General features: G+C 37.9%; 1 protein-coding gene across 15 annotated transcripts in view; it reads left to right on the top strand.

Moving 5' to 3' along the window:
- jakmip3 (Janus kinase and microtubule interacting protein 3) overlaps positions 1–17,088 on the top strand; it is a 91,516-nt gene that overhangs the window by 25,273 nt on the left and 49,155 nt on the right. For all 15 annotated transcript variants that reach the window (XM_073918862.1, XM_073918861.1, XM_073918866.1 and 12 more), the window contains exons 4-5: positions 8,533–8,775; positions 10,805–11,047. In XM_073918862.1, coding sequence (XP_073774963.1) covers positions 8,533–8,775; positions 10,805–11,047 — 486 coding nt within the window. The remainder of the gene's footprint in view (positions 1–8,532; positions 8,776–10,804; positions 11,048–17,088) is intronic.

The following is a 17,088-nucleotide window of genomic DNA, read 5'->3' as shown; positions in this document are numbered from 1 at the left end:
CAATCCTGTTAATTGTTTCTCTTAAATATTTCCCAAATGATGTTTAACAGAGCAAGGAATTCTTTACAAAATTGCCTGTCAGATTTTCTCTTTTGGAGAAAGTCTAATTTGTTTTATTTCGGCTAGAATAAAAGCAGTTTTAAATTTATTAAGCCATTTTGAGGTCGATATTATTCACCCACTTAAGCAATATTGTTTTTCAATTGTCTACAGAACAAACCACTGTTAGACGATTACTTACCTTATTAACCTAGTTAAGCTTTTAACACTTCAAGCTAAATAGTATCTTGAAAAAAATCTAGTCAAATATTATGTGCTGTCATCATGGCAAAGATAAAATAAATCAGTTATTAGAAATGAGTTATTTAAACGATTATGTTTAGAAATGTGTTGGAAAAAAAAACTTCTCTCTGTTAAACAGAAATAAGGGAAAATGTACAGGGGGCTAATAATTCAGGAGGGCTAATAATTCAGACTTCAACTGTAAGTACCACAGCAGCACACTCAGCATCTGATTCAGATACAGCCTAGTTGTCAGACAGACACCATGTAGAGGCATGAAAATGAAGATCTGCTGTTGTTGAACGCTCCGAGGACTGTCAGAGATGCTCATAGATGTGCTGTCAGGCCGATCGCATCAATGCTGCCATTGTAAAAGCTTCATAGACTGACAGTAAGAGGAGACACAGGAGCTGTCGCTGCTGCTGCTGTTGTGCTCAATGAACAATACTCTTCATGTATGATGGAAATGGATGGAGCTGCTGGTGTCAAACGCAGCACGTCTCTATCTGTATAAACCCCAGTGTGTTCTGCTGCTGTTTGCTGGAGTGCGGCAGAATCGAGAAGTTTGTTTGGCTGTCAGACATCTGTTGTTCAAATGAATAAGAAATTACATACTGTACTCTTTAAAATGCAGCAATGTCATATTTGAACCCAGTGATACCATTGGAAAATTACCATAGTTTTACTCTGTCAACAAGAAGTAAGCCATTTGCTTCAGTGTTTCCAAGAAGAGCATTAAAAACCTTTCAATATTTGATAACTTTACTTGAAGGGGTGTTCATAAGATTGTCATGCAACACAGGCTCATAGTGAAAAGTTCCCCTGTATACATTTCTGCAGAGCGTGAATTATGTAGCCAGAGCTTCGTATGGCTGGATTTCATCTTTAAAATGAACACTAGAGGGCGGTATGACCCCGCTGATGGCTTTTGTTTCTTTTCACGCTACCAGCTGATCGAGTTGAATGTTGTCCGGATTACTGGACGGTTGGTGATTAGCATCGTGTTGATGTGCTTATGTGTTCCGGCAGTGCCTCCTTGTTGTCTATCTTTAGTTTCCTCAAATAGAGCGGAGGAACTATGATGCCTTGAAGGCTAATCATCTGCTAGCATAAAACTGGTTCCCTCAATAAAATCCCTTTAGAAGTTTCCCATAGGCTTTTCGAAGATTGCAAATAATAAGCTCTGTGTTCAAACACTGTTCATTACACTTACAGGTTTTGTCCAGCTGGTTAATCCTCCCACGAAAATACAACTTTGAGCACTTTTGGATCTTAAATGCAAACGCAAGAACTAAAAAGCTAACATTAGGCTGTAAACTAACTACACTGCTCTCGGGGCGCTCACCTGTGACGTCAGCACCACCCTGCTACAGACAACTTCTCAAGCTTATTATTAGAAACATGGTCCATGACAACGATTTAATCTCTCAATTTATTATATTATAATCTACGCTATAAATTATCAACAAATAAAACAAAAACACATAGACCTACGTGCCTTTTGGTGATATTGCTTCAGTATTCCTACATAATGTTCTTTCTTCATGATGCCATCTATGCTGAGAAGTGCGTCAGTCCCTCCTGCAGCAAAACAGCCCCACAACATGATGCTGCCGACCCCATACTTCACCTTGGGATGGTGTTCCTAGGCTTGTAAGCTTTCCTCTTTGTCCTCCAAATGTAACACTGGTCATTATGGCCAAACAGTTCAATCTTAGTTCCATCAGACCACAGGACATGTCTCCAAAACTTTGGGCCCTATCCATACACCCGGCGCAGTGTGGCGCAAGGCGCGGCCCAATAGTCTTTTGGTAGTTTGAGCTTGGCGCAAGAGTCGTTTTAAGGCGTTGCGCTACGCTGTTTAAATAGCAAATGCATTAGCGCTCATTTGTGCGCCCATAGGCATTCTGGTCTAAAAAGGAAGGCGTTCTGAGGCGCATTGCTGGCGCGTTGCTATTTTGAGAAACAAACCCAAAACAAAATTTTGACCAAAACAAACCCCGTCTAAACTCCGGCGCAGAGTTGCGCCTCGCTTACACACTGCTTAATACACACAAGAGAGCAATAGGCAAATATCTTTACATATGAAAAAATTTAAATATTAAGGATATATATAGGATATAATAAGAATAGATATAGAATATAAATATAAAGGATTAAAATATTACAAAACATATTATTTTCTAGCCTACATAAATATGAAAAATCACTGCTTTTATGTCTTCTTCATCTCGGAGGGCTTTTTCAGTTCATTCATAACAATTTGCTTTTGTATAATGTTATTATTATTAGCAGTATTATTTATTATATCCATATTTATATTTGTTTTATCAAAAACAAGCTTAGATTTGCCCACCTGTCAGGTTTTAGACCATAAGGGGCTCATCATGTGTTTTAGGATATAACTCAGGTTTTTGAGCTTATTTTGTTATTATTGTTTATTTATTCGTTTGCTGGAAATTAGAACTGAATTTAGAAATAGTTTTGAAACAAATATTTGTGCTTAACAAACAAAATTATTTATTTATAGACTAATTGATGTCTGTGCGTAAAGATTTCCCTATCCAAGAGCGAATGTGAAAGTAGATCCATTATCTCTCATTCTCACGCAGTAGATGCTCTGTTTAACAGTTTTCTGTTAAAAAACTGTTAACTGTTAACTGTTTGCTAGTGAAATGCTCAGTTTTTCCACTTAGACTTACTTTGCTTCCTGTAAATAGCGAATGTGCTCTTGGTGCGTTGCAGCTGGCTCTTAAAGGGAATGGGAGATGAGAATCTAATTGGTTTATTCTCAAAACACACCTATAACTCATTAAGAAAAAAAACGCAATCCTTTTAGACCATGCGCCATGGCGCAAAGCAGGTTTTCCCGTCCTTAAATTAGCAAAAATGCGTTCTGACACGCCCTGAAAGTGTTTGCGCCCTGCGTTTTGCGCTCTGCGCATGGACTGTCAAAATAGAGCCCTTAGTCTTTTCCCAGTGTAATTTAGTAAATTGTAATCTGGCTTTCTTGTTGATTCTGGCTTGTTGATTTTCCCATGTTGTCACACAAGGAAGCAGTGTGTTTGAGGTTTTCCTTAAATACTATTCTACAGTTGTGCCTCCAGTTAACTCAAATGTTGTCAAATAGTCAATCAAGCTTCCAAAACCTTGACACCATCATCTGAGCTTTTTCAGAGACATAATAATCTTATCGTATGTAAACTTGACTTTCAAGAAAAGTTATAACAATTTCTCCAAAATATCTCTCTCTTTATTTTGCTATTAAGCATCCAAATCCAAACTTACCTAAAAGAGAAAAAGTTTAGTCACAATAATCAGATTTTTTTTAATGGTTATGTGCCTGTTTATACAGTGTATGTAAACTTCTGGTTTCAATTGTATATAACTGTGCATTGACATTACCCTCTTCAAGTAAATTGTTACCCACAATTATTGAACTATTAAGCACGGCTTGATTTAAAATTCATTGAGTGAATGTAAACAGATGACTGATAAATACATAGATTATCTTAATTGTTGTTAAAAAATATGTTAACCTGTGGAAAAAGAAAAGGGTTTCTGCTTCCTGGAACCTTATTGAGTTATATGCTGATCAAGCTTTTTTGCAACTTAGTTTTGATGTTTATTTTTATGGACTACACTGTTGCTTGTCTCTACATCTGTGTGTGTATTAAAGAAGTGGCATTTCTTTGGACTTTCCATCTTATTTCCTGACCCTTGTTTGAGTCTTATCAAAATGTCAAGATCAAGTCTGTCAGGGGAAGGAAAGTCATGGAGAGGTGTTTGATGTGTTTCCTGTGCCATTGTTTCTTGTTTCCTCAAAACATCAAAGAATGGCATGAAGGTGTTTCCAACCCACCCGTCACCACTGCACAGCTGTTGTAGACCCTCTATAAGAGAGTGTACGTGTGTGCATGTGAGTGTATGTGAGTGTGTGGCTGTGTTTGTGTATGTATGTGCGTCTGTGTTTATGCATGTTTGTGCGCTTCTGTGTGTGCTTTTGCATGTTTGTCTTTGCATGTGTGTGAGAGAGGGAGAATATAGGCCCTATGATAAATCTGGTGCAAGACGTGTATGGTGCGATTTGGTGCGATTTAAAGACCAGTGCAACATTAATTTTCATGTTTTGCACCACGTTGTTTAAATAGCAAAATAATTTGCGCTACTTTGTGGAGTCATGGGTGTGCTGGTGTATAAATAGAGGTGTGTTAAGGCACATTGTTCGCGTGTGCTACTTTGAGGAACTGAAATAGGCTGCGCCATTGACTGACTAAAACAGGCCCGGATTGGCCAATCAGGAGGACCGGGGGAGTTCCCGGTGGGCCGGTCCGTTTTTTTGGCCGCGAGGGCCGGTGTTTCTAGCTGACTGAAGAGTGTTTCTCACTCTTTTTATTCATTATTTTGCCGAGGCGCCGCTCTTCTGATTTATTGTCTCGCAGCCCCATGAGCGAAATGCAGCCTGCAGGGTAATGATAATGTAACTACTGTCGTCCAGTGGTCAGCACGTTGCGTTTCGACGTCGTCGATGCGTGTTCGATCCTCACCAGAGTAATTTATTTATTTTTTTCATTTTTTATTGTTAAGACATATAAAACTGTAAGGTTGTTGAACATTTGAAGTTCTAAAGCAGCTGTTTTCTTGAAAAAGACGTGATAGTGTAATTAGAAACTAAATTGGAAATGACCATATTTTAATATAGTCAGCCGTGAACTGGGAGCTTAATAAACACATGATGTACAGCAAAACACAAATATTTTTACATATGAAAAAAATAAGTATTTAAATCTTACAAAAATGATTATTTATAGGTGGGCATAGATTCATTTTTTAAATCTAGGTTAATCTAGAATAAAATGGCCCATTTGAATTCTGCCGAAGGCATTCAGAATATGTGTGCTACCCAAATAATAAGTCTTTGAGAATGGGTTTCTCAAGCCAGGTGACACATTAGACCAGGGGCTCATCTCCTGTTTTCAAAATGCATCACAAACTGCTTGAGAAACTGGTCTACTATGATAATTGGTGATGAAAATAAATGATGTTTAATAAGATGCACTTGTGTTTACTAACTGTTTCTTTAGTTAAACATGGATTTTGAACTGTAGGCCTTCATAAGCGCCAAACAGCGATTTTTTTATTTATTTATTTATTTTTTTTTGATCATCTTAATCCAACTAAAGTCATCACTGAACTAAACAGAAATGGAATTAAGACATGTGCAGTATACTGATATTAGTGGCATTATTGAAGTAAACACCACAATCAAACTATTACCGTCATGTAGGACTTCTCGCCATATTTTCCGACAAGATCCACACATATCAACTGTGAAGTATGGGGGCAGCAGCATCATGTTGGGGGGCTGTTTTGCTGCAGTAAAGACTGGTCTACTCCACAGTGTGGTTGGCATCATGAAGAAAGAACATTATGTAGAAATACTGAGGCAACATCTCAAGACATCAGCCAGGAAATTAAAACTTGGCCACAAATGGGTTTTCCAAACAGACCATGACCCTATGCATACTGCCAAATTAGTTAAAATGTGCTTTAAGGACAACAGAGTGAATGTTTTGGAGTGGCCATCACAAAGCCCTGACCTCAATCCTATAGAAAATTTGTGGGCAGAGTTGAAAAAGCTTGTGCGAGCAAATCTGACTCAGTTACACCAATTCTGTCAGGAGGAATGGGACAAAATTCCTTCAAACTATTGTAAGAAGCTTGTGGAAAAATGTCCAAAACATTTGACCAAAGTCATACAGTTTAAAATCAAAGCTAAAAAAAGGAAATGTATGTAAACTTTTGACTGTCTAGAAATTAATAAAAAATTCTCCAAAAATTCTCTCATTATTCTGGCATTTAACAAATGTAAATTGTTTAGGTAATCCTAAGGGACCTAAAATAGTAAACGTTGAGTATGATTTACCATCAGACATTTTTTTAAAAAATTGGTTACGTTCCTTTTTTTTTTTTTTTTTTTTTTTTTTTTAGAGTGTATGTAAATTTCTGGTTTCAACTGGATATGGAATGCAGCATAAGTTATCTTCTCTAAACTGATATTGAACCCTGTACATTAATTTAACATCACGGACCGCTGGCTCTTCACCAAAGGCAACACTGACTCCCGCCGGACTCTAAACCTCGCCTCTAAATATTCTCTTACTCTGCATTAATATAAACTCCCCGAAGGCACAAGATTACTTCTGCTTTCAGTCCTCTATAACTCACAACTACAGACAATTCTGACATTGACCAGATTACAGGATGTCATTTTCCAGACTTTCTATGACCCGACATATATTCAGCATCTTTAATCTGCAAAAACAAGCTCTGACAGATGCCAACAGACACTGACTGGAGGAATACAAAATGCGACAAATCGTCTACCTGTTTTGTCTGCTACAGTGTGAAATTGCTTTGTAAAAGCATGTGAAGCTGTCCGGTGACCGTCTGACCCAGTTTTGGTCCAGGGATAATTTCACCTCAGGTTACTGTCTCCATCTGCCTGTCAACAAACAGATTTAAGTCTATAAAAGGCAGTAGCATAGACTTTTACTCTTCTCTCAATGTCTCAAAGTCTTTCCTTCAGACCTAGTTTTATTAAATGTTTGATTTTTTTTTGCTAAGGCATCTCTTTTATTGTTGCTTAAAGGTTGGTGAGTTTTTCATGCAGAATTTAATGCTGAATCTGAATTATTCCTTATTTCATTTGTGTTCAGAGTGGTCAGACTTACAAATTAGTCATGAATGATAAATAGTAGGGATGTAACGGTATCAGAATTTCACGGTACGATAATACCTCGAATGGCACGGTACGGTATTTATTAAATAATTTACAGGAAAAACAAAACTAATGAAAAGACTCGAAAAAAGTGCCAAAAGTGTTTATTTACCTCAGCACTGAACATATTAATGACATAAAAATTAGCCATCTATCTGTAAGTTTCGAAACAGGAACTTCAATTTTTCAATTTTAATAACAAAAAACTATTAAACCATATAAAAGAAATAAAGCTTAAATTTAGTATTGTTGAAAACTCATCACATTTACTCACTCATTTAGATAGATAGATGTTTTTTTAAGGAAAATTATCATATAACTATAATCTGGTAAAAGCTGGGATCTCTGGGCATGTCCCCTGCAACTGAAAAAACCCCTCTCATTTGGGACTGAGGTTTCTGGGACAGAGAGATATGATTTAGCCAAGGTTGACAGCAGTGGGTAACGTTGTGCCTTGTCGTTCCACCACCTGAGAGGACAAACCATGAGTGAGATAGAGGTCTCTTTGCGGTACAAGTCAATGTCTGCATCAACCTAACAAGTGTGCTGTGTTCTGCAGTCCCCATGACTGTTTTTAGTCGTATTCTCCGACTTATATTTCAGCACAGTCTGGCAGTACCTGCATACCGTTTTTTTTCTTTGTCTGTCACCTTTTCTCCTTTTTGTATCTTTTTAGAAAGAAACCGAAATGCTTCCACACATCCAATTTAAAACCCGCTTTAGGTTCGATCATTTCCAGCTCTTTTTCTTCCCCGCTACTAGCAGCACACTCCATTTCCGCATTACTGGATCTGTAGTGACAACAGACCGCAAAGGATGATGGCCACGCCTAGGCTGATGGGAATTGTAGTTCCCGCTACCTCCCGTTCGCTTCATTCGCCTGAGCAAACTTTTCTCAGAAATATAGTTTTATTGAGTCATGCGCCTACGGTAATATTGAAAAAAATTACTATTGCGGTATGACGGTATTTACAATATTGTTACATCCCTAATAAATAGCATACATTTCATCCTTATTTTGCTTCAAAAACAACAATCAACATGTGTAGCCAAAAAGTGGTTCTGTACGGTTCGCTTTTAGGTACCTTTTGACAATGGAAACGGCAATAGAATCGTACTGAACCATACCGTAGTACTCAGTGGAAACGGGCCTTAATATTGACCTTATAAAAGAAAAATAAACAAAAAAAAGCTTTTATTTTAGCCAAAAAAAAAAAAAAGACTTTCCCCAGAAGAAAAAATGTTGTAGGAAATACTGTGAAAAATTCCTTGCTCTATTAAACATAATTTGGGAAATATTTGAAAAAGTAAAAAAAAAAAAAGTCACAGGATGAATAATTTTGACTTCAACTGTATGTGAATAACCTTACATTGTACTGGACAATTTAATTAAAATGCATTATTTCTTTAGTATCATATTTATAATGTATCCGACATTTACTGGCTGACCCTGGATTTTGTTTTCTCAGGTCAGTAAGCTGGAGAGAGAGAAGAGTCAGGAAGTTCGACACGAGCAGCACAAGTCCACAGTGGTGGTGACCGAGCTAAAAGCCAAACTTCACGAGGAGAAGCTTCGGGAGCTGCACGGAGTTCGGGAAACCCTGCTGCGCCAGCACGAGTCTGAGCTGCTGCGGGTCATTAAGATCAAAGACGGGGAGATCCAGCGACTGCAGGCCCTCGTCAGTGCACTCAGAGATGGGTCCACTGAGAAGGTGACGCTCAAAGGGCTGCCGCTGCAGTTTATGACATATTGATTGATCTTATACTGCGTTATGAATATACATGTAATAATAAAAATAATAATAATAAATGATTCATTCTTTAATTTTATTTTCGGCTTAGTCCCTTTATTAATCCGGGGTCACCACAGCGGAATGAACCACCAACTTATTCAGCACATGTTTTCACAGCAGATCCCCTTTCAGCTGCAACCCATCTCTGGGAAACATCCATACACACTCATTCACACTCATACACTATGGACAATTAAGCTTACCCAATTCCCCTATACCGCATGTCTTTGGACTGTGGGCGAAACCGGAGCAACCGGAGGAAACCCACACGAACGCTGGGAGAACATGCAAACTCCACATAGAAACGCCAACTGACCCAGCCTAGATTCGAACCAGCGATCGTCTTGCTGTGAGGCAACAGCACTACCTACTGTGCCACTGTGTCGCCTAATAATAATAATAATTATAATTATTATTATTATTTAAAATATGTTCTCATTAATAATAATATATTAATATATGTATATAATTGTATTGTTATAAAATATGAACTCAGAAATTAAAAATATTTCATAATAAATAATTTAATTATATTAAAAGGTCATATAATCTATTATATATTTTGATATGTTTATTATGTGTATTATCAAATATAAGTAATAATCTTAGTAATAACAATATGTATTATTATTATTATTATTATAAGCAGTTAATAAAACAATATTTAACATATATGAAATAAATATTTGATTTAAATATTCAATATATTTAAAATTACATTAAAATTGAATATTTTAATGTAAAATCTTTAAACAATAATGTATATTAACTAATTATTACAATATAAATATTATATGCACAATGTAGCATGATCGCCCCACAGCAAGAAGTTCGCTGGTTTGAGCCTTGACTAGCTAGGTCAGTTGGCATTTCTGTGTGGAGTTTGAATGTTCTCTTCGTGTTGATGTGGGTTTCCTCCTGGTGCTCCGGTTTCCCCCACAGTCCAAATGCATGTTCTGTGTAGTTGAATTAGGTAAGCTAAATTGTCTGTCGTGTTTGTGTGTGAATGTAAGAGTGTTTGGGTGTTTCCCAGTGTTAGGTTGCAGCTGGAGAGGCATCCGCTGTATAAAACATATGCTGGATAAGTAGGTGGTTCATGCCACTGTGGCGACCCCTTATTAATAAAGAGAATAAGCTGAAAAGAAAATGAATGAATAAATGCACAATGTATGTTTTTTATTTCCATTTTTTACAATTTATTGCTCTTTTTTTCAATAAATGTTATTATTATTTAATATAATTATTATCATTTAATTATAATTTATTTATTATTCAATAAATAATAACATTTATTGAAAAAAAGAGCAATAAATTGTAAAAAATGGAAATAAAAAACATACATTGTGCATTTATTCATTCATTTTCTTTTCAGCTTAGTCTCTTTATTAATAAGGGGTCGCCACAGTGGCATGAACCACCTACTTATCCAGCATATGTTTTATACAGCGGATGCCTCTCCAGCTGCAACCTAACACTGTATATAAACAATATGTAATTTTTTATAAATTTAAATATTTTTTTCATTATTTTAAATATAATAATGAAAATCTTATGCTTTACTTTTATAATTAATATGAATGAATGACTGAATAAAAGCATAAACAACCAATAGACACCATATTAAATATTAATTTATAATAACAAGCAGTTCTTGCATTGTATTTATTTAAAAATATATAAACTTATTTTTAGCTCTCTTTTTTTGGGCTGTTAAAGCTAAATGTTTATTTTTAATGGTTATTTAAACATCATCCAAAAAATAAAATCTCAATGGTTAGCATTATTATTGAGTACTATTCACTAAACGGTGACAATATCATCTCCATAAAAAAATACTAGTAAAACTATTGATCACTCAATGCAAATGTTCTTTATTATAAATAAATAATTACATTAAATGTTATTTAATAATATATGAATCTCTATTTGTGTGTGTCTGTATGTGCAGGTGAAGTCTGCGCTGATGGTGGAGGTACGAGAGGAGTCTAGGAGGAGTTTTGAAGGCGAGCGAATGCGACTTCAGCAGGAGATCTCTGATCTAAAGGGTGTAAAAAGGCAAATGGAGGACGCTTTAAGTGTGGCGCTGCAAGCAGACAAGATAAAAGCAGCCGAGATTCGCAGCGTCTACCATCTTCACCAAGAGGAGATCAACCGCATCAAGAGAGAGTGCGAAAGAGAGATCCGCAGACTGGTGCGTAAAACCACCTCTACACATACAGTCGAAGTCACAATTGTTCGCCCTCCTGTCAATTTCTTTTGTAAATATTACCCAAATGATATTTAAAGGAGAAAGGACATTTTCACAGTATTTCCCATTATATTTTTTCTTCTATAGAAAGTCTTATTTGTTTTATTTCGGTTGGAATAAAAGTAGTTTTACATTTTTTTATAACCGTTTTAAGGGCAATACCATGAGCTCACTTAAGAAATATTTTTTTCAGATTGTCTACAGAACAAACCATCATTAAACAATGACTTGCCTAATTACACTAACTTGCCTAATTAACCTAGTTAAGCCTTTAAATGTCACTTTAAGCCAGGGGTCTCAAACTTAAATTGGCGGGAGGCCATCTCAGTAGCTAACAATTCATAGGAGGGACGTTTTTTACATTCAAGCACAAGAAAAAATGACGTTATTGATGCATCTTAAGACAACAGACCTGGGGCCCTTCTGTATCAACACTGTATGCACAAAAACTGCGTACACCAGGTTTCACGCTCACTTTTGGATTTAGTAACGATGAAATTAATGTGAGAGTGTGCGTTGGTCCACGCCAACTTCATGTCTGCCGTCTTGTGTGTGTTTGTTTTATTTCCATTTGCGACTCCTAGAGGCAATTATGTTAAATTGCACTCTACAAAGTGTCTTTGAGCCATGCAATGGCAGCTGTATGGGACGGGATCATCCGCATGTCTGGCAGGTTTATAAGATTTCCATACCATACAGTTGACAAGCCAAACATTAAAGCGCAATTTGCAGCGATTGTCGGTTTTCTTAATGTAATCGGAGCGATCGACTGCACACACATTGCTATAAAGGCACCATCTGAAGACGAATATGCATACGTGAATCAGAAATACTTTCGTTTTCATTCACGGCGAATGAAACTCTGCACAAGACTTTTGGCCAGCGGAGAAATTAAAATGGTCGTGCCCAACTGAGTCTGGTTCTCTCAAGGTTTTTTTTCTTCACTCCCATCAGGTGAAGTTTTTTTTCCCTCTCCGCTGTGGCCACTGCCTCGCATGGTTCAGGATTGGTAGAGCTACGCATCGATGAATTTGCTCTTCAGTGTTTGAACTCTCAGTAATGATTAAATCACACTGAACTGAGCTAAACTGAACTGAACTGAACTTAAACACTAAAACCTGAACTGCACTGTTCCAGTTACTATGACCATTTATGTGAAGCTGCTTTAACACAATCTACATTGTAAAAGCGCTATACAAATAAAGCTGAATTGAATTGAATTGAAGTTTAATAGATGTGCAAATAATATGTGATGCTCAAATGCGCTTAACATAATACACACACTTATTAATGATTCCTACTTGTCTTCTTTGTGATGAAGAGTCGCAAAATCTGATATGTAGCGAGGCAAAGAAGAATGAGTTCATCAGACGCTGGATTCAAACCGGGTTCATGATCGAACGTGTCAAAACATGTTGCCATGCGCTTTACGAGCTACGCCACTCACACTGTTGTTCACTGCTCTCTTTAGTTATGTTGTCTCTGTCAATCAAACGGTGATGGGCGAGAATCACTCGTCTAGCTCATTCCAACGAGGTGTGTTATTTGCACTTAGCTTAAATAGACACTACAAAATTTTCCACCTTTACATCGGACCGTTTCTTTTTTAATTCACTCACAGTGTGATGTTCAGACCACTGTGTTAACCACGACAGCTAAACTCTCCTACTCTATTTTTTTTCTTTTGTTATTAATTGCGGATTAAAACTTGTAAATAATACATTAATATTAATATTACAATACAATGATAGCACCTCCAATTCACATTCGGTGTAGTTTCTCTGCTTGCTTGCGGGATGAACCACCAACTTATCCAACACGTTTTTAGACAGCGGATGCCCTGTGCAACCCATCTCTGGGAAACATCCAGACACACTCACTCTCACACAATCATACACTACAGACAATTTAGCCAATCCAATTCACCTGTACCGCATGTCTTTGAACTGTGGGGGAAACCGGAGCACCCGGAGGAAACCCAAAAGAACGCAGTGAGAACATGCAAACTCTACACAGAAACGCCAACTGACCCAGCGGAGGCTTGAACCAGCGACCTTCTTGCTGTGAGGCAACAGCACTACCTACTGCGCCACCGCGTTGCCCGAACGTAAAACTTAAATACAATATATTATAGTGCAGTACTTTAAACGTCCAATAGGTGGGGGGTCAAAACCACAAGTGGCTATACGCGACAGGACAACAATGATAGTGATACAAAAACACATGTTTTGGCGGGCTGAATCTCCTTACATTTTTATGTCAGTTGCGAGCTGGAAGGAGGAGAAGGGGCAGGCCGTAAATGGCCCACCGGCCTAGAGTTTGAGACCCCTGCTTTAAGCTGAATACTAGTATCCTGAAAAATATCTATTCAAATATTATGTACTGTCATCATGGCAAAGATAAAGGAAATCAGTTATTAGATATTAGTTATTAAAACTGCTATGTTTAAAAATATGTTGAACAATTGTTCTTCCCGTTTAACAGAAATTGGGGGGAAAAATAAACCTGGGGGCTTGTAATTCAGAAGGGCTAATACTTCTGACTTCAACTGTACATACATATCGTGTGCAGTCAGATAGGGTGGCAGCTGATAATTAAAGAATCCAGGTTGAACAGAACACTTACCCCAGGTTATTCTGCAGGGACTGTCAGCGCAATTAATGTGCTGAATGAAAATGTTTTGTTAACAGGCAGACCTCAACACAGTTTACACAGAAAAACACATGGGGTGCGCCACGATGGGAGCTTTTCTGAAAAGTGGATTCTGTCCTTTTAATCAGTCACTTCCCAGATAGCTTGGCTAAAACAAGGCTAAATTTGGGCTGTCAGTAAAAAATCCAATAGACTAGTCTTCAAATAGACAGATTAGACAGACTTTATATGTGTAGTTATTCATTCCAGTGTATTTGATGACTAGTCTAGTTTTGATCTATTCTTAGATGTCTATTAGATTTTTAACTGACAGCCCAAATTTAGCCTTGTTTTATCCAAGACAACAATGTTTAGACGTATATTAGACGTTTAAAGCACATCACAGGACCTTTAAGTGTGCATTATTTTTGCAAAAATGCTGCTTGATTTAATTTGGAGTATGTTTCAGATCATTTGAAATGAAAAGGGCATGGGTTTTGGGTAATTTCTGTCAAATTAATTCCACGATGAACACTAGATTTTCTTAAATATGTAGTGGAAAACAGTAAAAGCGTATCTGATGTTGAGAATGGCAACGGTTGCTAAGGTAGCATTGGACAGTCCTGTTTTTAAAGCAGAGCTCAGTAAAGAATTTCCCTCCAAATCTCCCTTTAAAGCCTGATTGTGCTATATCAGATGGTTCACAATTTATATTTAGCCGCGAGCATGTGTGTATATGTGTGTGTGCGTGTGTGTGTTACACTTTAAAGAGAAGCTGCTTCCTTCATTTCAGAGCTTTTCTTGTTCTGGGCTTTTTGCCATCTGTTTTTTTCTCCTGGAGTATGAAAATATCAGTGCAGTCGGTGCCCGCTGGTATCGATCTCTCTCGTGTAGCTGAGCGCTCTACAATATATCCCTTCCGGACTCACTAATTGAGAGAAGTACTGAGGAAAACAAGGTTGTGTCAGGTCTCTGAATGACATGTGCAGTGTGTAGATGTCCGGAATGATCCAAATAGGATGCTTTTCCCTCTTTAATCTAGAAAGCACTGATATTTGGAATAGTGTCCGCTGGTCAGACATATTGGTGCTCTTATTCATTCATCATTCAGTCATTTTCTTCCACTTTTCTGGGACCGGGTCGCGGGGGCAACAGTTTTAGGACAGAACTTAGGAGTAGACACTTCCTCCAGATCCTCCGGGGGGATCCCGAGGCGTTCCCAGGCCAGCCGAGAGACATGGTCCCTCCAGCATGTCCTGGGTCTTTCCCGAGGTCTCCTCTCAGTGGTACATCCTTGGAACAACTCCCTAGGTAGACGTCCAGGAGGCATCCGAAACAGATGCCCGAGCCACCTTAGCTGAATTCTCTCGATGTGGAGGAGCAGCGGCTCTACTCCGAGCTCCTCCCGGGTCACCCTATGCATAAGGGTGCACCCTGCCACCCTGTGAAGGAAACTCATTTTGGCCGATTGTATCCGAGATCTTGCCCTTTCAGTCATGACCCAAAGCTCATGACCATATGTGAGAGTAGAAACGTAGATTGACTGGTAAATTGAAAGCTTTGCCTTTTGGCTCAGCTCCTTCTTTACCACAACGGACCGGTACATCAACCGCATGACTGCTGGTGCTCTTATTCACTGTAAAAAATGTTGTGTTCCACATAATCGGTTTGTATTAAGTATTAAGTTAACATATTAGTTTTTTTCAAATTTAAGTGGATTGAACATGAAACAATTAATTAATTGAGTTGTTTCAGCATGGGTTGTTGTAATCCAACGTTGGGTCAAATATGGACAAACGCAATGTAAATTGTATCCTAATCGCTATAGGCTTTTTAATATTTTATTCAAAATTGTGTTATAACAACTCAACATTTTTTGTGTGTGCACTCTGATTGAAGTGATTCATTGGATTTATGATGCTCGGTTTGAAGTGCAGCAGATCGTCTTGACCACGTTTACATACCTAAATGCATTGAGTTGCTGCCATGTGCATTAACCAGCAGTTAGACAGGTGTACCTAATAAAGTGGCCAGTGAGTGTATATGTATAAAATATATATCAAACATAGTCCTGCTTTATGTTTGTGTTTGATCAGAGTTCAACACACTGACCTGAATTGATTTTGAGAATTTGAAAAATCTATTACTTGAATAACCTGTACGGCTTTGTTTACACCTGTACTTTTCCTATGCATAAACATTCATGTCCTCTTGTCTCTTTATGCCACTAATCTCATCTGATCATTGTAGAGCTATTGAATAAATGCTATTGATGTATTATCCTGTGGGCTTGTGAATGCAGAAGCTCTGTATGTGATTAGACGCCTGTGCTGTCGAGTAAGTATTGATCTTTGGATTATTTATTGTATTGCGGGGTCGGCTGGGGATGTTAATCACAATCACATTTAGCGAGCAGGGTGGCAGGGCATGCCAAGGTGAACACGGTTTGTGAATGTGTATGTGTGTGTTCTCGTTTGCTGATACATGTCCACGAGTGTCCTTTGTGGACGGGACAGAACAGCAATGCTGCAGGATAGCCTGTCATTAGTGATTCTTGCTGAGCCAAGCACTGTTTGTGTTGCAGACGTAAAAAATGCCTGAAATGATGCTGTTTTCTAAGCAATCACACTTGGGATTTTTTATTTGAAAGAATAAAATGTGGACATGCATTAGCAGCTATCTGGAAACCACATAATAGAACTCAAGAACACCCAGTCTACATACTAATACCCTAGCAACTGTGCTGTATACTGGAATACCCAGTATCCACTGAGCCACGCCCTTAGCAACCACTCAGTAGAACGCTAGAATAGAATTACAGCCTAAAAAGTCCAAATAGACCACCCAGAAGATCATTTAAATATCACATTTTAATCTTACAATACCTTTTCAGACACCAATTGAAAACTGCAGCATCTGCACAGCAACACCATTGGAACCATCTAATTAAACACTGGAATTTCCTAATATCCACCTAGCCACACCCCTAGAAAGCAGCCAGTAGAACGCTAGAACAAAACTGTGTCTACCCCTATAGGGAATCATTGAAATATCACAGTACCACAATCCCTCTAGAAATTTGCTCGTATCCACCAAGCCACACCCCTAGAAACCTCCCAGTGGAACACTAGAACAAAATTTCAACCTAACAAATCCGTGTAGACCACCCATGGGGTTATTTAAATATCTTCTTTTAACATTGCAATGACTTTGCAGACAACCATTGAACACTCCAGCATCCGCACAGCAATGCCCTAGCTCTTATCCAATTGAAAACTGGCATTTGTTAGTATCCACCAAGCCACACCCCTAAAAACCTCCCAGTGTAACACAAAACAGAATTTCAGCCTAAA

This window comes from Danio rerio, chromosome 12, assembly GCF_049306965.1.
Source record: "Danio rerio strain Tuebingen ecotype United States chromosome 12, GRCz12tu, whole genome shotgun sequence".
Lineage (NCBI taxonomy): Eukaryota > Metazoa > Chordata > Actinopteri > Cypriniformes > Danionidae > Danio > Danio rerio.
This window is presented reverse-complemented; position numbering and strand designations above follow the sequence as displayed.